Source organism: Catharus ustulatus, chromosome Z (assembly GCF_009819885.2).
Source record: "Catharus ustulatus isolate bCatUst1 chromosome Z, bCatUst1.pri.v2, whole genome shotgun sequence".
Lineage (NCBI taxonomy): Eukaryota > Metazoa > Chordata > Aves > Passeriformes > Turdidae > Catharus > Catharus ustulatus.
The window spans coordinates 61,029,315-61,054,768 of NC_046262.2; the positions used below are offsets into that span (position 1 = coordinate 61,029,315).

The window sequence follows — 25,454 nt, forward strand, 5'->3', positions numbered from 1 at the left end:
GGAAACACTGCAAAACAGAAGAGCATCACATTTTCATTGCTCTTCACTTACGGATTATAAGACAGTAGTTGTACTGTATGAGTGTAATTTGTGGCATGGTTATGAAGATTTTATTTCCTTCACATTAATAGTCCCATAAATATAAAAAATCAGAAATATATTTAGGAGCTGTTTATATTGGTTAAATATAACATAAATCTTTATATAATGGGCCATGTATTAGGAAACTAAAAATACTGTTAATTAGAGATTATGTGTCTGGTGATCTAGAGAGTCAAAAACTGCAGATGGACCTACAGAAGATGGAACTGTTGGAGGGCAAGATGGTTGGTGAACTGGCTTCTCTTAAAGACAAAATTGAACAGACAAAAGCAGAGTTGGAGATTTACAATAATTTGCCAGCTCTAAAAGCATCAGGAGAAGAAAAGAAAAAGGTAATGAAAGGGATGAAACAAAGTGTGTACTTTTGAACAGCTAGTGGAGGGGAATCCAGTTTTGTGGTTGACAGTCCTTCCTGACTGAAACACAGCATTGCGCATCAGTGTAAATTAATCCAAATACTATTTTGCTATGTGTGACTTATTAATTGGGTACATGTAGCAGATATTCAGCTGAGTATCTCTTGATAACCTCCTTCCACAAAATCTCCCCATTCCATTTTAGCAATTCAGCTAAACTCTTGCATAATTTATGACTACCCATAGCTTTGACTTAGCAATCTAATACAGAACACGAACCAAAGAGAATTTCCCACAAATTCTTAGTATCAGCATTCTCACTGGTGCTCATACAATATTGTCTAAGAATACAACTTGTTCATAATCATTATTATTTTAGGGATAGAGCAGGCAGTGCTAGAGGATAGCCTAGGAGTTCTTAATGCATATGCGTGTGGTCTTGTTCTAAAAGGAAAAAGTAGTATCTTGAAAGGTAAATTGAAGTAATGTGCCTGAAGCCTACAGCAAATGAACTCATCCATTAATCAGTTTGTGTTGGTCTTTTCTCTAACAAGAAACTCCAGGATGACAAAGAAAAATTAACCAAACGCAACCATGCTTTTAAGAAAATAATGGAGCATTTGAATACAGAATATGAGACACTAAAGAAGGAGCTGCAAGAAAATGAAACCCATTCTCAGGTATAGCTCAAGTTACATATTACCCTTTCAGTTGTTTCTTTGTTTTGATTTTCTCATACACATGAGAATCTGTTTGTTCTTTCTCAGTGGGTTTTCTAAGTCATGTGTTGTGAGTATGTAGCTTTATTTGATGTTTTCAAACAAAAGTTAATATTGTGCCAACAAATAGATCGTAAACTTTGGATTACTAGCAGAGATCTTTCTGAGCTTAAAGTTTTGTATATCCTTTGTTTCAGCTTGTGTTAATCTTGCTCAGAACTCTCTACCTTCTGCCCTTCCTTTGCTTAAGTAGTTTGAGGACAAACTTAGAAAGAAACTGCAGGGGGGGAAAAAAAAAGGTCACTACTAATTAGCTAAGATCCCATTTGCTTTAAAAGCCATGGTGATAATTTTTTTTCTTTAAATCTATGCTGTTAATTCCATTTTCCTTTTTCCAGTTCTTCTGCTCCTTGAAGGCCGCTGAAGTTTTAGGGTCTGTTCACATTTAAACAACTTTGGTATATATGTATGTTTACATTTCAAAAGTGAATCAGGAAAGAACATGTTTATAACATCTTGAGCAGCTTCTATTCTTTCATTATAAACACACATAAATTTCTGTCATTTTGGCAGCAGAACTTTACTGGCATATATGTTTGAATACACAAAAGAAAAATAGATAACCTTAAAATAATGTGGAAAGGGAAACTGATTTTTTTAAATGCATTTCACTTTTTTTATTGATTGAGGCTGTTGAGATATTTGTCCTTTAGAACTGTTCTGTTTTCTAATACAATAAAAGCTGAAGGTCATATTGTATGTGTTTAAATTGACTCTCTTGAAATTAATGTTGTGCAGAAAATGAGAAGGCATAGCTCTGACCGAGGCATATATGTCCGTTTGTAGCATCTGATGGTTATAATCATTCTAGGGTGATGATTTAAATCCTCAAAGCTACATACCAAAGTGTGCAAGAGTTGAGATAACTGTGTATCTTTTTTACCAAGATCAAATTCTAAAGTTTAGGTAAATTAGAAATGCATACCTAAACAGTGTTAAGATACTTGTATAACAAGGCTTAACATTTTATATAAAATAGTAGTTGTACAGCATTTCTTCAGTTCATTAAGCTGTGGCAGTGCTATTTTTATGTGTGTGAAAAGGATTTGTTTCTTTACTTTTTATGTACTGAGTCCAAAAAACTGAGGGTGAATTAAGGTATATCTTATAATAACTGATTACTTGACATGCATCAAGCATTTTGAAATACAAATAGCATTCATAAATGTGGAGGACTTGGACAATTTTGCAAGACGTCAACTGATTTTTCAAGTAGTCACTATAAAAATACACTGAATCTTTCCTTTTCTCTGTGCAAGATAGTATTTCAGTTCCAGGCTCCTATGCTGGCTGTGTGTGCAGCAACATCTACAAAGAGGGCAGTATATTTGGTCAGAAGTACCTAGTCTTGGAAGCAAATTATTGTCTTGTTTGCTCTAAGCTAGTACACTAGGTAACTGATTCTTTATGGTTAAGGTTTGAATTACACAGAAACTATTTTCATCTCTTCCAGCTTAAGAACAAACTTTTAATTTAAATAGTGCAATATTTTCCTTATTTATTACCTTTACGTTTCCACTTAAAGTTTAGTCTCAGAATGATTTTCAGTTTTACTTTTAAAAATAACATCTTCATATCTTGAAATGCAGAACCTTGAGCAGTAGCATCAGAAAAACAAATATAAAATTGTGTGGTAAGGAAGCAGCCATCAATATAATGTCCACATTAGTTTCCTGTTGATGCTGAAAGTATTGAAGAAGTGCCAGCACTGAACCCACACTCCTACAATCTTCTCGCTGCAGCTCTGTTCTTATCACAACTTCTGGCATCAGACAGGAAACTTAACTATGGAAGTAAGGAAGTTTCTTCTGTGCAGTGCAAAGTCCAAGACAGTGTCAGGAAATATTGTATCTTTGGTGATTTTAGATCTTACTGATTCTAAGAAAAGATCCATCTAAATGATATGAAACATAATGAGAATTAGTATCTCCCTGAATTTTTCACCTTTTTATTTCTTGAATTCTCATCTGATTTTTTCATCCGTCACTGCAGTTACATGCGGTGCTTTTATAGAGATAAATTATGAAGTGCTAAATTATATATGCAGGTTAATCATCATCAGCTTTAAAAACATTTTGCCATTGTTTCTCATTTCTGTGTTTTTTATGTGAAATAACTTTGATCTTATGTGTTGATAGAGTACAAGGCACTGATACAAAATTATTTGTGTAAAATATGTGTGTAATTATTACCATTTTTGGTTTTGGCTCTTTTTGTGTTTTCAGCTTACAAATTTGGAGAGGAAGTGGCAGCACCATGAACAAAATAACTTCATGATGAAGGAGTGTATCCTTTTCTTTTAGAAGTAAGAGTAAAATTCACACACTGTATTAATTGAGGAAGAAGTCTGTTTCCTCCAGCAGAATAAGACAGGACGGAATGGGCTGCAGAAGACAGGGGAGGAGGGGAAAGGCAATCCTTTGAAAATACCTGGTTAGTTGATAGATATTCTATATAGCAAAACTTGTATGTGTTGTCTGAAACTATATTGCAGGGTCCTAAAACATAAGCTTTGCCTTGCAGTCTGGAGTTCTTCCTTCTTTCTAAGGTTTGCCACTAGGTTTCATACAAAGTTCATCTTCATATCTCTCCAGTCTTATCTGATGTTAATCTACCAGTGTAGCACTGTTTGAAAATATGCTGGGGTAGGAGAACTGTCTTGTTGCTCTCTCTTTATGCATTTCAAATTAACAAGTAATCATATCAGCAAAATTGTTACTTGCCAGTTTGGAAATGGTTTTCATAAGATAGTTTTTGAAATTAGGAAAAGTAGTTTGTTTTAATTAGAATTGATGGTTCTTCTCATCTGATACTACTTTTCTATTTCTCTCCTTAGTTGTGATAGAGATCTGAATAGGACCAGGCTGCTCTTTTATTTTATGTTCTTAGAGACAGTAAATTCACTGCAATAAAATTGCTTCTTTAAAATTATTTAACAAATAAATTTTATTTAAAAAATCTGAAATCTCTAATATGCACAAAAATCACTGTTAGATGATTACAGTACAAATGTAATTGGTAAAGGTAACATCAAAACTAGACCCCAACATCTAGTGTAGTGTGTTGGACAGTGAACATTCCTTAATGTCTTGGAATATGGCACAGGGATATATTTCAGGCAATTCTGTAATAGCCTAGCCATCACAAAAATAATACTGATGATGATGATAATTATTTAGTAATTAATGCATATACATATAGCTATATCTATATGTATATATACAGTAACTTCACGATTACAAGGCGCACCTAATTATAAGCTGCATGTCTGGGTGTCGGCAACATTTCATTCTTTGTCCATAAATAAGCCGCACCGGATTGTAAGCCACACTTTTGCTTGCAGCGAGGATCCCTGTGCAACTTTCACAAAGTTGCCAATTAGTAGCAGAATTGCAGGATCACGGGATTTACTGGCTCGGCTCGGGGTGGGCTCGGCATGCTTGGGGCTGCCGATGGGGCTGAGTGAGCCAGTTCAGCGCTGCCACTTGGCAGGGCCACTTGGGGCCGGCTGGCCGCCACTGCTGGGCTCACTCGTCCCTGCCTGCACTACCAGCATCAGGTGGGCTGGCCCTGGCCCGGCGCTGCCAGTCCTGCTGCTGCTGTGTTTGCTCCCCCTGACCCGGGGCCCGGCACTGCTGGCCCCACCCCCGCTGGGCGGGCTCGCCCTGGCCCAGCACTGCCGGTCCCACCACTGCCGCGTTCGCCCCCCGCAGCCCAGTGCTGCCCGCTCGGCCCCCTGCGTTTGTTTCCCCCGGCCTGGTGCTGCCCTGCTGGGGCCAGGTGGCCGCGGCTCAGCTCGGGGCTGCTGCCGGCTCGCATTTCCAGTTGGCAAATTTCAGAATTTTTTTCACATATTAGCCGCTCCGGATTACAAGCCGCACTTCTGGGTTCGGACCAAACCTTTAGTCAAAATGGTGCAGCTTATAATCGTGAAATTACTGTAGTGTTGTTTTTGGCACATATCAAATGTCCCATTTCTCAAATCTGGAAAATGCTCTAATTCTTAGAAATATATCTGAAAAAAGTTTTGGACAGTGTAATATAGTTGGAGCCACATTCTCTTTGAGGGAGGCTCTACAGAAATATTTTAACAAGGTAGTAGTCTTTAACACAATTTTTCTTAAGAGAAAAGTCAGTAAGACAAACCAAGAGAAAAAGTTGATCAGGATATTAAAGAATCTCCTAACTTGGTATGAAATATTGCCTATCCAAGTGCAGACCCTTATACAGAGTACTTATGTCTGCTTGGGTTAATGGACAGGGCATTCTTTCACTGGGATTTTTGTAGCCAGACTGTGTGACTGTACATTATTGAGTGTCTTGAAATGGTTTGGCTTTGTAAAAATAGGCGGAGTCCTTCATGAGGGACTTATTGCCTATACGTATATGTATATAGAAAACGAAAGTGACCCAGGCATGTTATCTCTTCCTTTTTCTACAGTGCTTGTCATGAGATGGCAGCTAGTAAATTAGTGTAAGTCTTTTAGCCCCAGTTTGAGTTTTTTCCACTATTTTCATCCTTTCATCCCTTAATAGTTTTTACAAAAGGAAATGTATGGTGTTGTAGTTCCCTTGTGATCTGTGATTGTGCTTATATTTATACTAGCAGTTTGTTTTCTTAATTATTTTAATCAGTCATAGCAACAAAAAGTCGGGAGAGTGACTACCAGCCAATAATGGAGAATGCAAGAAAGCTGGTCAAAGAACACAACAAAGCTCTCATAGAAGCTTTACAGAGCACCAAGAACTGAACCCAAGCATTTCCTTCCTGCATGAATGGACCAACAATGAGAGATGTGCAAAGGCTGTGTGGAAAGCTGGACTGCTGAGATCATTCACTCACCCCTAGGGTGACAGACATTCTTAAAATTATTTTTTCGGGTTTTTAGAAGTTACAGATTTTAATACTGTCCCTTGTTTTGTACTGTTTAAAATTTTTAGAAATAAACATACGAATTTTAGAAACAAAAGGAACTACTGCCCAATGATTTACTGAGGCCGATTGCTGAATTGCATCTCAAATGTGAAATTTTAGTCTGCTTTACACACTGAGTTTCTAATTGCCTTGTAGTCCTATCCCTGCCAAACAGAGCAGGAGGACTGCTTGACAGGCTGTTATATGCATTATCTCAAATGAAGTGTGTAATAAGATACAGTAATATCAGCATACTGTACCTATATAGATAGCAATTTATACTGAGTAAGGAAAGCATCTAAGGATGAGAAACATCTTTTAAAGTTAAAATTGCTTCATAGTGTAAAATCTTACAATAAAAGCAAATGCCAGCAAGTTTTCATTTCCTACTGGGGAATTAAGTTCCTTATTTTTTAAGGTGTAAGTATAAAGATCAAACTGTTTCACTACTTTACAAACATAGCTAACACTGATTCTGTGTGGAGCATTTTACTGCTGTAGTATTCACCAATAAAGGAAGTAGCAAAGAAAATTATTTGTATTTTCTGCAATTTTTTTTCCCTTCAGTTTCAAGCAGCAGGGTCATATGGAACCTCTTAATAAATCCACAAGAAAGAGTTTCAACATAGAACAAAACTAGGACTTAGATAGAAAGTAACAACGTACTTTATGATACAGAAATTTTAAAAAATGCTTAGATTTAAAAAATTCCATTTATATATTGGTCTCACATTCTACATGTAATGTATTTATAAACTGCTTATTGATTTTTTTTTCCATCTGGTATATTGTAAGATAATCCTGATCAAGTGGAAAAAGCACAGTTGCTATTGATAGAAATTTTAGCTAAACAGTAAATTAGGCTTGTAGAAAGAAACTACTAAAAAGAAGTGGTATCTGGATTTATAGTTGCTTCGCTCTTTTAGAAAAGTTTTGCAGAGAAGAGGTAGACTATGCACCTCACCTCATGAAACTGGAGCAGAGAAATTAGGAAATGTTCTGACTCCATTAAAATAGTTCTGTATTTTTGTCACTAATCTCCTCAAATCTGTGATCATCATTTTGAGTATAAAGAAATCGCTAAAGATACTGAAGATATGTGCAGAGAGCACTGTGTTTGCTAATTCAGCGCACTAAATCGTGTTGCTCTATATATTTAGAATATTTAGAGATAATGGAACAGGATTTCTATAAACTAAGGACTGTTATCTAGGGGAAATTCCCACTAAAGTCTCTTCCTTCCTGTCAGAGTTTCAGCTATTCCAGAGAAAGCCCATTATTTACAGAGATAAAGTTGAAGTCTAATATTCTCACCAATCAAACCATCAACCGCAGAGATCACCTCCTAAATTCCACTTGTGCTAGAATAACATATTGTAATGAACAATGGAAAAAAACTGCAGACTGAATAAACAGACTGCTTTGACTTTGCTTTCTCTCAGGGCAGGAAAAGGTTTTATTCCTTGGTAGTTTTTCTGTAAGATAGCATGGTAAAGTTCACAGGTTTTTGCTGTGTTCCCAGGAGGTGCCTGTCATGAAACCCATTTCTCTGGGATGCTGTTCTTTTCCTTGTTCTGCTGAAGGATCTTCAGATAACCTGTTTCTGTGTAAGAATCTCATCACTCATTCTTTCTCTCAATTCACCCTTATAGTCCTTGATAGCAGTCATAGTACCCATGGCTGAAAATAGCTGTGTGGATTCTGAGTGATGAACTATGTAGCAAGTGTTTCATCTCCCTCCGGAAGATTATTAACTCACTCCTAGTAGTGAGGTGAGTAAATTGTACCCTTTTGTAGTTCCTCAAGTATCAGTGAAAATCACCTTTTCTTTATCTTTTTTTTTTTTTTTTTAATACGGTTTTTAAAGATAATGTTTTTTTCACTAAAGCTCCTGTGTGTACATCAGGACACTAATTCAGTAACACAGATTGCTTTCTACCCAGGCAATCTTTTATCCATTTTATGCTATGACTTCAGACTGAGAGGACATGAATTAACTGGCAGCATCTGCAGAATGGTGATACTTAAAATCTCTTCCACTCACCTCTCTCACCAGGCTGAGTAAGTATCATCTGTGTCAGCCTGCCTGGCAATGCTCTTCTTAACTTGTCCCAGAATACTGCTGACTTGTTTGGCTGTACATTGTTGGCTCTTGGTCAGCTTGGTGTACACCAGGAAGGGCTCCAAGGTCCTTCCCAGTAAAGCAAGTATCCAGCCCCTCAGCCCTCAGTGTGCATGAGTGCCTGATGGTTCCTCCACAGGGGCAGGATTATGCATGTATCTGTGTGGAACTTCATGACATTCTTGGCTGCCTGCTTTACCTGTTAGATCCCTCTGAACAGCACTGCACCCATATAGTGTATCAGCCACTCCTCCTGGCTTTGTGTCATCTGCAAACTTTCTGGGGGTGAACTCCGACACATTGTCTAGGTCATAAGTGAAGAGGTTAAACAGTATTGCCACCATATCAATGGCAGTGATATTCCATGCTGCCTGGCCTCCAACTGACCATACAGTGAGTCCTGAGCCTGCTTTTTTAACCATACTTATCTAACCATACTTTGTCAGCTTATTTATGGGGATTTAACATGCAAACACCTTGCTTGTGTTGAGGTTAACAACATCCACACCCCTCTCCTTGCACATTGAGTTAGGTGCCTCATTGTGGATGGCTATCAGGTTGGTTAAGCATAATTTCTGCTTCATAAATCTGTGCCCTCTTCACATAATCAAGTTCCCATCCTGGGAAATTATATCCAGCCTTAGTTGTTCCACAATTTTTGGGGGTACTGAGACGAAGCTGAACCAGTCTTATCACTCCCTGGATCACTCTTCTTGCTCTCCTGAAGGTAGGACTAACATATTCTAGCTTTCAGTACTCAGAAGCCTCTCCCTTACCACCATTTAAAAAAAAGCTTACAATAATTTCACAATTACAAGCTGCACTAATTGTAAGCCACATGTCTGGGTGTCGGCAACATTTCGTTTTTTGTCCATAAATAAGCCGCACCAGATCATTAGCCGCACTTCCGTTCACAGCGAGGATCCCTATGCAACTTTCACAAAGTTGCCAACTAGTAGCAGAATCGCAGGATCGTGGGATTTACTGCCTCGGCTCGGGGCGGGCTTGGCCCACTTGGGGCTGCCAACGGGGCCAAGTGAGCCAGCTCAGTGCTGCCGCTCGGCGGGGCCGCTCGAGGCCAGCTGCTGCTGCTGGGCTCACTCGTCCCTGCCTGCACTGCTGATGTTGGGCGGGCTGGCCCTGACCCGGTGCTGCTGGTCCCACTGCTGCTCTGTGTTCACTTCCCCCGACCAGGGGCCCGGTGCTGCTGGCCCCACCCCCGCTGGGCGGGCTGGCCCTGGCCCAGCGCCGGACCTGCCACTGCCGCGTTCCCTCCACCCGGCTCCCGCTGCGTTCACTCCCCCCAGCCCGGCGCTGCCCGCCCGGCCCGCACCGTGTTCGCTCCCCCCAGCTCGGTGCTGCTCCACCAGGGCCGGGTGGGCATGGCTCGGGGCTGCTGCCGGCTCGCATTTCCAGTTGGCTAATTTCAGAATTTTTTATCACATATTAGCCGCTCCAGATTACAAGCCGCACTCCAGGTTTGGACCAAAACTTTAGTTAAAATGGTGCGGCTTATAACCGTGAAATTACTGTACTCAGGAATGACCTTGCAATGCCTTAAGTCAGCTATCTCTCTACATTAGGGCGCATCTCAACAAGCTCCATGGAATTGCGTGTATGCAGTTTCTTAAAAGTTTCCATACCTTCAGTAAGATGCCATTGAAGCATTAGGATGCCAGGTTTGACAGTTACTGTCACTCTACATCCCACTTCAATGACACACTGTATGAAAAGAAGCACTACAATTTAAAAGCAGTCAACCAAAGGGTCTGTTGCTGCCATGTTATTTGTGCTTGAGGGTGAGCACAGCAATGACTGCTGTTGTTCCCAGCTGATGATGGCATGACTGTGCACCAACCTTGTTCCCGTGTATTCAGGGATATCATCATATCTCCAGGCAGACTGTGTTTTTGCTGCAAGCAAAGGTTAATCCTCTTCTTAGTCTTCCTGGTTCATCCTGCCTACATTACTTTTCATGGTGATTTTCAAAAGCTTGTTTTTCTTTCAAAACAAGTTTATTTTTAAATTTCTCTTAGTGATCTTAGAAGACAACAATGCCATATTCCTGTGAGCAATTCCAGACAGGCAGAACACTTAGAGTCCTTTCTGCCTGACAACTTTAGTTAATGGCTTTTACTGCTAGTATGTGCTGTTTCACAATTGTAGGGACATGATTCCAAGGTGAAGTGTTGGTAAATTCTTTCAGTACACTTCTGTTTTCCTGCTGCAAGCATAAAACAAAAATACAAGGCATAGTGCAGGCCTTATGAAGTGGTTCTAGCCATTGGAAAGTCTTGGTTTGAGGAGAAATATATTGAAAGCTTATTGTTCTTAAAGTATCTGCTTTGAGTGAGCTCCTTGGTGTCTCATGGTGATAAATCATCTGGGTGTGGTGGATGTAGCAATTGGAGTGAAAATCTGTCAGATTCTGAAGATGGTCCTAAAATTGGAGTTCACTTGAACACCTGCATGTTGTGAATAGTAGCTGAGCACCAAATGATACATGTCTTGTATGTGCAGAGGAAGGCAGGTCAGTCACTCAGAAGAGAACTGGATTACTCCCAAACAAAATAGTTGTCATCTTTTTTCTTTCTGAGTCGAGAGGAAGGAAGCCTTTAAGCATCCACTGCTACAGAGATGATCTGAATTCAAATCCTAGTTTTGATCAATCATTTGTTGGGATTGACAGAATCTTGGAGTAGAGGAAGAAGTGTTCTTGATCTGACTTGGACTCAACAGTTAGAAGTCCTTTCAGGAAGGAGGACTAACTGGACAATATGCCAAATGTGTGAAATGGGAGGAAATGTTCCACATTAAAAAAAAAAAAAAAAAAACAAAAAACCAAAACCAAAAAAAAAAAAAAAAAAGGAAAAAAAAGTCAAATTATCCACTCTTGTTTCCTCTTGTAGAGCTAATTCCTTGAAAGCTATGTCCATTTAAAGTGACAGAGCTTGATTCACTGAGCACTGGTGTCTTTGTATCACCCCCAAGATTTCTGCTGTGCAGCAAAGGATGAGTAAGCTGCAAGACCTCTGTCTCCAACATACAATTCAAGTTTGTCCATGAATACTTATGAGGTAAGGGGGGCTCAACACCTCTTAAAATTAGGAAGAAAAAGAAAATAGTGACTATAGTAGAAATTATCAGTTGCATCACTGACTTTAACAGTTATGCATGAGAGACAAAATTCTAAATAAAGCCTTCAGATTTCCAAGATTTCTGCAAGATTACCAATCCCAAATTTGGAAGAAGAGGCAGGTGTACAGCAATTTTATCACTAAGTTGTACTTGTTCAAAATCACTATTAAAAAGCATGATTAAATCATACTAAGAGTGTGATTGTTAGTCAGCGGAAGATAGTAGGTTGTGTAAACAGGATATTAAGAATTAATTTTTGTAACCCTAATGACTGAGAACACTACTCCAGAGATCTAGTTGACATGACCCATTTCCTGGTCCTTGTAAACAACAGTCAGATCTTCAAAGATCACATGCAATAAGAGGCTATGTTTACAGCCCTGAATTGCCTTCCAAATGTGCATATGCAGGAGAAGCAGTAGAAAAAGCATAAAGAAACTGCACCTCCTCAGAATGATGTGCAGCAAAAAACTCTGTTACGTTTTCTACCTCATCTTAAAGTTTCTCAGAACCACCCATTTCAACAGCACTGTTCGTCCGTACTGTCCTGCCCATGTTTGCATGACATGTACCCCAGAAACCTTTACTTCCCTCCATTTACCACTTCCACTGAAGTGGTAGGGGAAGTGCTTATCCTGAGTGCTCCCACCAGCAGCTGCACATGTCCTCTCCCTGGTCTCCTGGCTGCTACCTCTCACTTCTAGGTGGTCCCAGGTAGATGGCTTAGGGCCTAGGGCTGGCCTCAGCAGCATAGGCCATGTTCCAGAGGAGAACAGATCCAGAGGACCTGTTTGAGAAAAGAAGCTTAAACCCCCTAATTTGTGAACCTTTGTTTCACATTAGCTGATTGTGATGAGTAATAATTCCTAAAGATCCTTTACTGCCTCCTACTAACACACATTATCATCACGTCAAGGCCAAAGTAATGGGTTGGTTCCAAAGAATATAATACAACCAGACACTACAAGAGGATATGTGATTTTTGCTAACACATCTACCTGACTAAAGAAGTGCAGTGGCATTGTTTCTTTTTCCTCTTCACATATTTCCATGTGGTACCGCATGTATGAATGGGTTATCCTTGAGACAAGTATGCTGCTTATCTAAAGAGGAAAGCCTGGTGTCAGTAGTTCAGGGCACTTGACATCATAAAATTAGCCTTCAGCAAAGAGAATTATGAAGAGCCATGTTTAATGCTAGGATTATATTTACATGTTGGAAGACAATTTTTCCCTCCTGCAACTAATTTGAATTCATGCATGCCATTGTGTTGGGGATTAAGATGGGAAAATGTTTGAATCAGCAGTTAACAGTCAAAAAAACTGGTGTTTCTGAGGGGAACTCTTCGCAGTTTTTGGAGTCTTTCCAAGTATGTTTAGAAAAGACAGGAGTGTGGTCTATAGGGCCAAAGTACAGCTGCCTACCTGAGGATGTGGGAAGGATGTTCATTGGACAGCCTGGTAATCAACAGCCCCACAAGCAATAAAAGATAGAGTAACTCAGTACCATATTTTATTCCTTATGCCATGCTTACTTTTAGTCCAGTTTCTTTTACTGGCCCTCTGATTTTGCCAAAGGCTATTCAGAATTCTTCAGGTCATTAATAGTGAATAGTAATGCAGGCTGAGACTCAGTATCCCCATTAGCTAAGGACTATCTGTTTTTTGTGGGGGACAGACAATTCTACTGCACTTCTGTGTCACTCACCAATCCGAGGGTGATCAGATCATACAGTTTCTACTTCAGGGAACACAAAATTGATATGACCTACCTTAAAAAATACTTACAATCCAGTCTCATGAAAATATAAGGATGAAAATATGAAAGGCAGACCTAGCAGACACTTAATGTTGAGTGAGAGTAAGTCAGAATATTGTAATCCTTTGAATTCTGCAGTAGAAAAAAAATTATAATGTGATTAATTTTCACTTCAGTAGGATCAGTATTTAAACTCTGGCACTTAAGAGCTTTCCAAACAGAAACAGACCTAAGTGGAAAAATTTTAATTTTTGCTGAATTATAGATGCTATTCTTTATTTTTTAAAAAATGAAGTTTTGTAATGAAACAGAAATCAAGTACACAATCCTGCTGATGCTGCTGCCCTAAATAAATTCTAACTTGGGTTAGTATGTATTTCCTCTCTTCTGGCTTCAGCAGGCCTTTGCAACCTTCTTGTATTTGTGGAATACTGCATGTTCAGGTTGTCCACTCTGTCCTGGAGATAAACAACTACCTTATCATCATGGCCAATGAAATGATCAGTAAGTACAAGTTAGTTCTTCACAAAAGAATGAACAGCTCACCTGGCCCATTTTTCATACTGCAAAATCAGTACCAGGAGCATTGCATGTATTTAGATGTATTTCAAATGGAACATGATGCATTTCTTCTCAGTGACCTCTTTACAGCAGGAAAGTGATTTAAGTCAAAACTTTAAAAAACCCTCTAAACTTACCACAGCAATCTGAAGAACCACAGCTTTGACTGAAGTTGTTTAACCTCCCTCTCCTTCCCTCCTGTTCCTCATCTCTCAACAAATCAAAAGATATTAAAAAATAATCAAGAATTGGCCAACTTATAAGCAGGTTAAATGAATGACAAAACAGAGTTATCCACTAGATAGGAAATACAATAATACTTAGTATCTGCTAATACAATAAGTATTCTGAAATTGGAGGAATCTCTGCTTGCAGGCTTATAAAAGCTAAGGCACAGTTGGAAAGGAGTAATAACTGCTGCTTCACATGTAAGAGTAGAAAAAGAGTAGATGTTTTCCAAAATCTAAAATGGACAAAATACATGTGGGTTTTTTTAAGTCTGAAACCACACTACACAAATATCTTATATTCTGCCTTCTTTAGGTGTCAAAAAGGAATTATAGTAGTGTTTGTACCACATACTATGTTTTTGAACTCAAAGGATGTTTTCGGTGCACATTTTGACCTGGTTTGGCTTTCAGTTATGGAGGGACAGGAGGGACACATGTGAGAAACTCTGGGCTGCTGCCTTCCCATTTGCTGTGGCTGTAACCCTTCTCTCCATGTGGCAGTAGATCTTGGGTGTGAAGGACTTCCTCCATCAAATCTACACTATAAGCAAAGTCTGAAAAGGAAATTAAATCAAAGTAGGATAACCCTATACCCCATTTCCAAAATTATACTGAATGTTCCTTTTTCTGTACTTCCATAAAAGTAATTCTGCCTGTTGGCATCTTGGCAGGACTATAGAACTTCCAAATGTTATATTGCCATGGATCATGTTTAGTCAAGTGGTAAATAAAATTGCTCTTGATTTTAAATTCTGTTTATATATTTGAGTGCTGCCTTTCCATTTATTTATTTATTTATTCTGCTTTACTTTGTATTTTTTCTTTGTGTTTTGTTTTATCTTCCTAGTTTCAAGACCTCCCTGAGTGATGCGGGAATTTTAATCCCACTGAAGTCATAATAACTCTGTGTGAGATTTATTATTGCAACAAGTTTTCAGTCTGTTTCCAATTGTCAGATGTAAAGAAAAATTCGTTCCAGTAAAATACAAGAACTAAGGGAGTAGTTTGCTGGATTGTGGATGGTTTAGGTCTATATTGGATTCAGCTGGATGCTTTGTTACTGTTTACTTCATTACTTTCATTATTGTGTGCAGAAATGCATTGCATCTAGCAGCTTACATGTGGATTACATAAATACGGGGAAACAGGATAGCACTCTGAGAAGTTAGCAGACCTGGACTTTAAGAAGGAGATAATAACACTTTTCACCTACTGTACCTAGGTGGAGGATGTTTTACTTGCACTCTCCCGCCTACTGGAGGATGCCATCATTGTTCCTATTCTGCTGACTGTGAATAACAGCAGTCCCCTGCTTCTCCAGCAGCTCCAGATAATTGTTTTGATGTATTGCTGGATGGACGGGATTTGCACTGCCCTGCAGTCCTGCTGATACAAAAATGCCTTTAAGATCCTGCCTTTCCCATCCTAATCTACAAAGGAAACAGGAAAAAGGAACTTAAACTCCCTGTACTCAGACAGCAATGAGACTGTTCCAGCCTGCGCCAGAGCTCTGATTTCTTGCCTGTGACTTGTAAACAGCGTACCATGCAGGACAAGAGTAACTGCTAAAGGTCTACCCCGGGGAAAGGATACTCCATGTGTGACTGTAAGAACTGGATGGATACACTTTGGAAAGCATGGACCCTCTAGCACACCTAATTCTCTATGGATTCAGCCTGTTGATTTCAGGTAAACTTTGGCTTTAATCGCTATAATGGACCTGTCATGCCTTTCTTTGTTTGTTTATTTTTATTGTTTTTCACACAGGATGCACCTACCCTTTGACTGTCTATCCTTCAGTCCAGCGTTTACCTTTACTGATTTAAGTACTCATGTTTGTTTCAGTGAGTCCACTGTCCTGTGTAGAGCACTTACAGCGGGTGGGGGTAGGACTGGGGCCAAGCAACTGGGGGTGATTTAACTACTCGTAGGATCCACTGCTGCAGGTTTTAATTGTTGAAGTTATTTGTTGATACATGCTGCAGCAGGGGTTTTTTTTCTGCCTAATGGTACTAATTTTTTCATACAGCTAATAACTTTGAAACCAGTGGTATCTTTCCCTAAGAAATCTGTTCTAAATACAGAGTAAATGTCAGCTTCTCCTGTGACTGACTTTACGACCTAGCTGTGCACTTGATGTGTGTAGCTATTCCAGTATCTGATTTTAGACAAGATTCTATAAGTGGAATTTAGATGAAAAGCAGTGAACAAAAAAGGGGAAAAAATACAAGATCAATTAAAAACACTTCAAATACAGTTATATAGTATTATCAGCAAATCTCGTTAGTTCAGCAAGTCAGAAATTATCATAAGATATATATGTAGAAAGGTATACAGAAACATACTAATTCAAATTTAGTTTGCAGTAATTTCAGCATTAATTTACAGATACATTGCTGAACCTATCACATGTAGAGTCCTGAGGAACACTGTCCTCCTGCCATCAAAGTTACTCCACATTTGAGTATTGCTTTTACAATCCTCATTTTGATTTTCTAGTCAGTTTCTTCTGAAAAAATCTGTGAAAGAAAAATACAAGTCACATGATAAACTTAGACTCTTAACTCACCCTTGACCATTGTATGTAGCGCATCTTACAGTAAAAATGTGATGTGCTTGTAAAACTGCAAATTGTCCTGTAATGAAAGCCAGAAAGTAGCAAGAAAAGGCAGAAGTCTTCATTTCCATGCAACTTTCTTCACAATTGCTTTGCACAGATCTTCTTGATTAGCAGCATGCTAACAGCTGTTATCAATAAAATTGCGAATTTGAGATGTTACTTTTGGCATCTATAAAAGGCTAAAGGTTAATGCAGACAAAAAAAAGGGTTTTTAATCTGTTAAAATCATGCTTGGAAGTATTCTTATCTAGCAATTGCTCTAATAGTCTGCATACTGTTATTACCAGTTCCTCTTCTTTGGCTTTGATTTCTTGATTGCTTAGCTGCACACGGATTCAATGTATTTACTGCTCAGATCACTCCCAGCTTTACACTTTTTGGAAGTATCTGGTGCTGTAAACATTATGGATGGAGAAGAAAAGAAATTCTAGTTATTCCAACTTTTTTCCTTGTCGCTCCTGTTTCTCTGCATGGTGTGATATACCTATTTGACACAGACAGCAAAGATGTTCATAAAGTCACAAGTACAGGAGAAACAAGTCATTTGCAGAGATTAGCTATAAAAATGTGGAGAGCACAGACTGCCCAGCACCGATGATCTTCCAGTCACTGCATTTTCCACAGCGGCTGAACAGTGAGGTGTGTGCTGCAGTCACACCCATCTCAATAGATCTGTCAGCTTTCCCGCTTTTGTTTGAGAATGATATCATGTTTCCTGGGGCAAGCAGTGGAAGACAATGCGAGCCTGCTTTCCTCTAGATACTGCAGGCGGAGCTCAGGAAAGCAGGAATGAATTCCCTGAGCAGGGGAGGGTCTACACTCAGCACAGACACTGAACTGGCTTAACCTTCTCCCAGATGACTGTGGGCTCTCTGGGTGTGTTTTTGTGCTGGGTAGGCACAAAATCCATTCCACCCGTTTCCAAGGTGAAAACCACTGACTTGGCTCCCATTAGGAGAAATGGCCTTTGATTTAATATCTTTTTATTTTTAATAGCAGTACTCCATTAGCAGCTAGAGCTAATGATCCAGTTTGGTAGGTGGCATTCAAAGTATATAGAAATGCTCAGTTTTGCACTCTTTTTCCACAGCAAATGTTCAATTAAACCGATAAGGACTTGAATTTAATCCTGCTGGGATTCTTCAAACTAGACTGAGTATCTAGTCTAACTAGACTAGACTGGTTGTTTATGTCCCTGACATTTTGGGCCAGCAAAAAACATCTATCCTGAAGTATGGATTCAAATGCCAAGCTTGTGGCTGGGTTTAGGCTGTTAAGTTCTGACCAAAGAAGAGTTGCAGAATTACTTGTTCCTGTAAAGGCAAGGAATGCGTGTCATAACTTGCATTTTGCCTCAGAAATGCCTCAAGCATCCTCAGGTATCCTCAAATGGTCTAGAAATGTGCTTGCGGTTTCTCACAGTGAGATAACTCTCAGAAATGTTCAAGTGTGAGCCTTATTTTAGCAAGACGATCACGACCAGTAAAAGATTGGTGAAAACCAGCAACAATTACAATTAGCTTCAAGAACATTTCTTTAACTATTTCTATCAGGAAACAAATATATCGTCAAATGTCTCCATTCTCCAAGATGGAATTTTCTGTGCTATAGTTTTGCTGTGCCAATAATCTTAGATCCAGTGGCTTTCCAAAAATACAGGGTTTTTTTTCTGATTTAGCTGTTGGACCCATATTTGGTAAAAGACTCAAAAGATTATAATAGCCTTCTTAGAAGGAGGGAGCAGTGCAGTAGCATTCAATAGCTCTCTATCATCTATATTGATGGTTGTATTTTCTTTGTTATCAGTAGATGTTATGAAAAAAATCTCAATTGTCATTATTATGTGACTCATTTTCATACTTGGAAGGTTGAACAGCTTTTAACATACATTACCAGACATACATGCACCTTTTGAATGATGTAGGCTTTTCCAAATGGAAAGTCAAATTTTTTAGCTGGATTCGAAAGTTCTAACAATTCTGTTTCAAGACTTTTATTTCTCTTTTGAAGCTTAAATTAAGAAAAAGAAAACCTGTATTAACCAGTGGCTAATCCATCTTGTGAAAGTGAGCAGGAATGTCATTCTTCCCATAATTAAAGGGATAGGCCTCTGTGAGCATCTTCAAATAGGCTGTTGTCAGATAAAAGTGGCATCTGAACTTCAGTGTGTTGTATGGCTGAATGCTGGAGTTTTGAACCTTACACAAAGACATGAAGGAAAACCATTTCTGACCTTTTAATCTCAGGTATTTCATAACTATAACTGTGAGGTTTTAGTATCAGGTATTTGTTACATGACCAGACATTACACTGATGCACAACCTTTCTGACACCTAAATTATCAAACTACTAATGTGAATTAGAGGAATTTTAAACAAATTCACCTTTTGTTCCTGAACTGTATTTGATTTGTGAGACCCTGAAATTGCATTTGCCTGCCATACTGTGTCTGGTTCACACCTACTGAAATGAAGAGTAGCTGTCAGGAAGCTTGTGTTCCCAAAGGTCATTTCAACAGCAGGTAATAGGAGTGAAAAAGGCATTAGGTCAGGACTAAAGGAATCAGATCTGAAAGGGTGAAATGAAACCACACTACATTTTTATTTATTAACATGTTCTATTGTTTTAGATACAATTTTCATATGTAGATATATGAACACACATGCATTGTATGGTTTTCATAGTTCGTCATAATTAGAGATGGGTAGATGCCTTTTTTGCTGAATTTTCATCTAAAGGCATACTGAAGTTATAATATTTTGCACAGATTATCTGATACCCACAAGATTTTTATCTGGAAGGCTTTACTGTACAAGAGGGAGAACAGAAGTCATAAATTCTAACTGTCACTGAGCAGATGTCTCTAGGGCAGGGGAGATGCAGTTGGTCCTTCACGTGCTGACAATGAGAATTACTTGGGCTGGAAACTGGCTCTGTATCAGTCACATACACAAGCATGCTTGGCCTAGACCCAACCCCTTAACAAACAAAAACCCTGTTCAGCTCTCTTGGAAGACCAAGAAGTCGTGGTGGTATGAACATTGTCAGGTAGGCACAAAAGCAATTAATCAAAAATGGATGCACCTACTACTTGCGTGAAACAGATTTAGCTCCATGGGCAGGTCCCTCTGTAATGTAAGGTCTATCTGGGAGTGAAGGGATGAAAATGTTAGAGAACTCTATCCTGTGCTGGTAGATCATATTTAGGGTACTGTTCCACTGTGGTTTCAGTGGAGGCACACAGCAAAGAACAATCCATGTCTAAAATAAAGAATTTTTAATAAGGAGTTTAAAATGCTGATTGTTTATATTACAGATTTGATTGCTGTTCTCTGTTAAACAAGGGTCATATCTTAAAGAAGTTAAAAACCATCAAAATACATTTTGTAGTTTATCACTTGGAACTATTAAACCCTTTAGGGTGTAAATATATTAGGCATTTGCTAAGCTCTGAAGGAATTTTTGAAAGATACATTAAGAAATTACAGTACTCTTTTCAGAAATGCAAGTTTTTTACTTCAAGACTGGTATTTTTTTCTTGTCTGCTATTTATTTGTTCTTTTATGCTCTCAGCCTGACTAATGAAGTGGCTTAGTTAATTTCTCCTTTGGAGTGTAACAAGCCTTCCTTGACAACGCAGTTCCAACTGCACTTCTGATTGTGCTGATGATTTTCCCGTGTGTTATTTCCTGGCTGTTCATCACAGACAAGCCACTGGTCAGGAGCCTTGGCCTCGTCAGTCACAAAGTGTGCTTAGGACCAGAAACACTTCCCAGCTACTTTAATCAGAAAAATCAGTAAGTTGCAAAGTGAGGGTGCCCTTCTGTACAGGCAAAAGCCTATTAGAATGTGTTCTCCCAGAAGTCTGTGCTCACAGACAGCCAACCTTATGCTTATTGCATGCACTGACTAATTGTTTACCTGTGTTATTTTGCCTACTTCAGCTTGGCACATGCCCACATCCAACAAACAGTGGACATTTGCAGTACAAATATGAGTTTATAATGCAACTGAGAAGGGCCATGCTTGTTATGGACATATTTATTTTGATGTGCACATATACTCTTGATGATATAATACCCATATTTTTCTGGCTGCAAATCCAACCAGATGCACCTGATGCACTACAAGCCTGTTCTACTGGTGCTTTCCCACATTCTTCACCCTTTTCCAGCATTTTCAGCGTTACCTGGCATACTGTCAGCTAGTTATTCAAATAGTCATTGCTTCTGATATGATTGTTTTCCACTTTACTCACTTGTGCTCAACCAAGAAATCATGACAAACCATGTTTTGTTTTCTCTCTTGTTTTGGGTTACTCACACACACACACACACACACACAAAAGCAAAACATATTTAAACATATTTAGGCATGGCTTTCCTCCTGGAAACTAAGCTGCAGCACTGTTTCTCTTCTAGCTTTTTCATCTTAAAAGATTGTTTTGACAGACTGAAACAACTGATGTGAATAGAAAACAAGAAGGCAGTGGCATTTCCTTCAGCTGCACCAGAAGCACCCAAAGGCAGATGAGCAGATACCAAGATAGGGAGCCCTCACAGCTTCGAAAAGCTATTTTGTTTTTCACACATGCTCTGCTACTATTACTATTGCTAAGTAGCAAAATGACAGCCTGTCAGTAATTTTTCATCTCTTATTACTTTCACAATATCTTCCCCCTACAAACAGTGCCCTATTTCTAAGGGCAAGTGGTCTTGGTATTGGAATCTTGAAGCATTCCACAGCTGCACAGTGGCATGTAACATGTAAAATACAACAAGATTCTTTAGATAAACAACTAAAAAGGTTTTATTGGGAAATAAATTGTTGTTAGCTCATTTATCAGATGTTTTCCAGGAGCATTTCTGTCTTTTTTTTCACCCCTGCTGTTCCCGTTGTATGGTAGAGAATCTTAATTTATTTGAACAGTAATAACTTCAGCCTTATTTTCCTGTGGAGGAATGACCTGTCAGCATAGAATCTGACTCACTGGGAGAAATTACCTATCCAGTTTGGGACACATGTTTTCACCAGTCTCTAAATGATTTTTTTAAATCCTGCAGTGAGTGCTGTATGCAATCAATTGCTTCACTTTCAGCATAACACCAAAACTAAGCACAGATTCTACTTTTTCCCTCCCAATATAGTATCTATATGTTTTATATTCCTATTCCCAGACACTTAATAGCAGGAATAATTTGTGTTCCAAACAATAGCAGTAAAAGAAAAAGAAAAGGTACTACATAAGCATTACATATTATATCTATTCTCTGCTTCATGAGGTGAAAAATGGAGTGGAATTTACTGGAATTTTCTGCCCTTTCATCTTCACTTAAATAAATACTACTTTAAAAGTAATAATCTTTCTGCTTACCTCTTATAACAGATCCTCTCCTTCCTCTTACACTCCAAATGCCAGGAGGAGTTCTTCTTATAGTCACTTCAAGCAATCAGTAATAAAGCTCGACAAATATAAGGAAATAAATACATCTTTAGGTGTGTAATGTCTAAACAATGTCTTTGTTTCTGCTACCAATCAGTATTAAAAACTAAAGCTTTTCCTCAGAACTTTGAATTCTCAATACCCCTTGCAAATATGACCTGTGTCCATATTATAGGTGCTTTGTAGGACAGTGAGGTGTGGTTATCCTGTGATGGAGCTGAAAACTCTCTCTGCTTGCTGTGGAAGAGGAGCGTAAGCCATTGTGTTGAATATTTTTTCCAAGTAACAGACAATTTTGCAAAGGCTTCACACTAGATAGAAAACGCCTAGAATTTTCCCATGTTTTCCTGGAGACTAGACAAGAGTTAACAGAGGAAATCTGGAAGTATATGGGCAGGGACTGTCAAGGAAAGACAAATCAACACTTTTCTCCTAAGGGTTGGTGTGTGTACTCACCTATGGCATTAAACTATCTCAGGTCAAGATTGCCACATTTACTCACAAACCCCAGTGTCTAGCACCAATGATGATCTCGATCAGTGATATCTTAATCTTTATCAGAGACTTGCTTGCTCTTTGAGTTGAACTATGTCTAGGATGTCTTCCAGGGAACTTCGGAGAACCGTTTCTTTCAGCTGATCCTAGGCGAATTTTGCTGGTGCAGTGCAGCACAGAAAACATGATGACTGTGCCTGTATGAATGGCATTCTGGTGGGGAATAAGAACACACAGGGACTACAGATACAGCATGACAAATATATTCTCTGTTTAGCAGAATTTCCTCAGATGAGTATCATAGAATCATACAATAATTTGAGTAGGAAGGCACCTTTTAAGGTTATCTAGTTCCAATCTCACTGTTATGGACAGGGACACCTTCATTTAGACAGCTGCTCCATCCAACCTGTCCTTGAACACTTCCATGGATGAGGCATCCACAAATTCTCTAGGTGACTTGTTCCAGTGGTTTACCTCCCTCACTGTAAAAAATTCCTTCCTTATATCTAATCTAAATTGACCCTCCTGTTGTGTCAAGCCATTATGCCTTATTCTATCACTACCCTTGACCAAAGTCCCTCTCCAACTTTTTTGTAGCCCCTTTAGGAACTGGAAGGTGCTGTAAGATCTCCCTGAAGTCATCTCTATGCTGAACAATCCCAACTCTCAGAGCCTCTAGCTCATTTCGTTTCCTGCTACAGCACTCCATCCTCCACACAGCTTCTTCTGGATCCATTTCTACGAGTCCATGACCTTCCTGTGTTGGGACCCCAGAGCTGGGTGCAGGGTTCCAGGTGGGGTCTCACCAGAGCAAAGCAGAGTGGCAGAGTCCTCTCCTGTCCCTGCTGCCCATGCTGTTTTGGATGCAGCACAAGATACAATTAGCTCTCTGGGCTGCAGATATCTGTACTAGAAAACCTATGAGAGATACAGCTGACTGTCACTCAGCAAGAGAGAGGACAATCCCATCATTTGGAGTGGGCCAAGAGGAACTGCAAGTGTTTCCCTCCATTCATTTTGCTGTCTGGGCTAGTCATAGTGCTATTATTTATACTTGTTTTGAGGATGCCATTTTCACTGTGCTGGAAAGACTCAAAGCACTGCATCACTGAGAGTGATGTGTCCTAAGTAATTGGCAATGGGTCTTTCTCACATCGTATTTCCCATTTACAGCATTAGCCTTCTGCAAGTGCTTTCTCTTCTCAAAATCTATTTGCACACACAGCAAATTGCCTTCCTGATAAGGTCTGTTCTTCAAGGACCAGGGCAGGAGTGAAAGGACTTTTTCAAGGCAGCACAGAGGATTGTCCCCTGCTGCCGAGATAGGCTGCTTCCTGTCTCTATTTTTTGTGCTTTTTCTCAGAGCTCAATTCTGTTGTCCTTATTTGGTTCTTACTTATTCAAAGCCTTCATTAACATCTAGGATATTATTTCAGTAAGTTTTGCCAGACTAGTTAAGTTCCTTTCTAGCAAGAACAGTTGGTTTATTTAAATTTGCATTACCATAAAGATATGCTGTAGGAATCCCCACCCAGCGGAGTCAAAGAAAGCATTGCTATCACCTATTGTAAAGACGGCTTGTTTTTTTCTTTTCCAAATTATATCTAAAGCATAGCTTTCTTAGTGCAAAACTTTCACTATTTTAATTTCTGCTTGCGATATATTCCAGCTGTGAAACCTTAGCAGCAAAGTCTCACTTGACATATAATTCTATACTTATGCAGAGATACAAATTCCTTTTAGAGGCAGAAATTTTTTTTGTGCTTCTCTTGGAAGAAACTCCATATGTGTTCTATCTGCCTCACTGAGGTGTGGGCTAGTCTGCAGTGTTTAATATGACAAAAAGCTCCCTATCTTTAGACAATGAATCAGAACACTATCCATTCACAGTGGCTAGATTTTGATTCACCCAGAATATTCTCATGTTTAAATAAGCAATATGTCTACATATTCTATATGTTTATTGCATGAATTTTATTACAACAAGGAACGAGATATGCAGCAAATGCCCCAGCTCTGGTGGAATGTTTTTTGCATATGGATCAAAAGCAGCATGACAGCTGTTCCTCAAAATTCAGACTTCTCCTAATGCTTTTTCTCAGAGTATTAAAAGGTTGAGATGCAGGGGAGAAAAGAGATGTTATTTTCACTTTTCAATCTTTGGTGGGAGTCAGAGGAACAGAGAAAAGCTAGGGAGAATGGAACTGGATTCCTGGATGACCACATGTCCTCTGAAGGACACCAGCCCCTTGTGCCCACACCTTTGTATTGGAAAGACAGTTGCAGCTCTGTGCCTTGTGAATGCCAGGCAGAAATCTCACAATATTTCACTCCTGCTCTCTAACACTGGGGCTGACCTCAAAGCAGAAAATCATGTCAAGTCACAGGATTTGAATCCAGATTTGATTCTGAGTTTCACAGAAATTTGCAGAAACCAGGATCTTTGTGATTTTAAGAGTATCTCTACCTGGCATGTGATCCTTGCTGATCTAAACTCTCAGTGATTGTTGAACTATGCTTGCCTTTGGCTGATGCATCTGTTCCATAGTAAATGTATAAAACTGAGAGGCTTGAGACAAATGCCCCATAAAATGAATGCGTGAGTTTGCAATGTGCAGCAGGATGAACTGACTTTGCTGACCGCGTGTTTATGCAGTATTTACTGTAATGTTCGTTGCAACCATTCCAGAAAGTTTCATCTCTCCATTATGTAACTGCAAGTTATCTGGGCTAGCACATGAAAGGGTGGTGGCTGTGGAAGACTGGTTGGGTGTGGTGAGTGTCAATGTGCTGTCAAGATACTTCAGTCCCCAGAGTGGCTGCTTGCACTGAAAGCAGAGGAGGACCTCCTCCCTTGGCCCAGAGCACTGCAGAGACACACGCAAAGCCTGCAGTCAGCACTAAGACCTTTTGACCTTCCTTATCTAAGACT

The 25,454-nt window shown here is 39.2% G+C and overlaps 2 protein-coding genes across 5 annotated transcripts in view; both read left to right on the top strand.

Annotated features, from left to right (window-relative positions):
* The window catches only part of IFT74 (intraflagellar transport 74), a 40,874-nt gene extending 34,190 nt beyond the window's left edge, over window positions 1-6,684 (top strand). For both annotated transcript variants that reach the window (XM_033084884.2, XM_033084885.2), the window contains exons 17-20: window positions 271-434; window positions 1,013-1,138; window positions 3,463-3,523; window positions 5,873-6,684. In XM_033084884.2, the coding sequence (XP_032940775.1) occupies window positions 271-434; window positions 1,013-1,138; window positions 3,463-3,523; window positions 5,873-5,988 (467 nt within the window). In that variant the 3' untranslated portion in view covers window positions 5,989-6,684. The remainder of the gene's footprint in view (window positions 1-270; window positions 435-1,012; window positions 1,139-3,462; window positions 3,524-5,872) is intronic.
* An 8,503-nt stretch (window positions 6,685-15,187) lies between these two features.
* The window catches only part of TEK (TEK receptor tyrosine kinase), a 38,063-nt gene continuing 27,796 nt past the window's right edge, over window positions 15,188-25,454 (top strand). Inside the window, exon 1 of one of the 3 annotated variants that reach the window (XM_033084987.2) lies at window positions 15,188-15,650. In XM_033084987.2, the coding sequence (XP_032940878.1) occupies window positions 15,599-15,650 (52 nt within the window). In that variant the 5' untranslated portion in view covers window positions 15,188-15,598. The remainder of the gene's footprint in view (window positions 15,651-25,454) is intronic. The other 2 variants (XM_033084989.1, XM_033084988.1) reach the window with 2 other exon arrangements.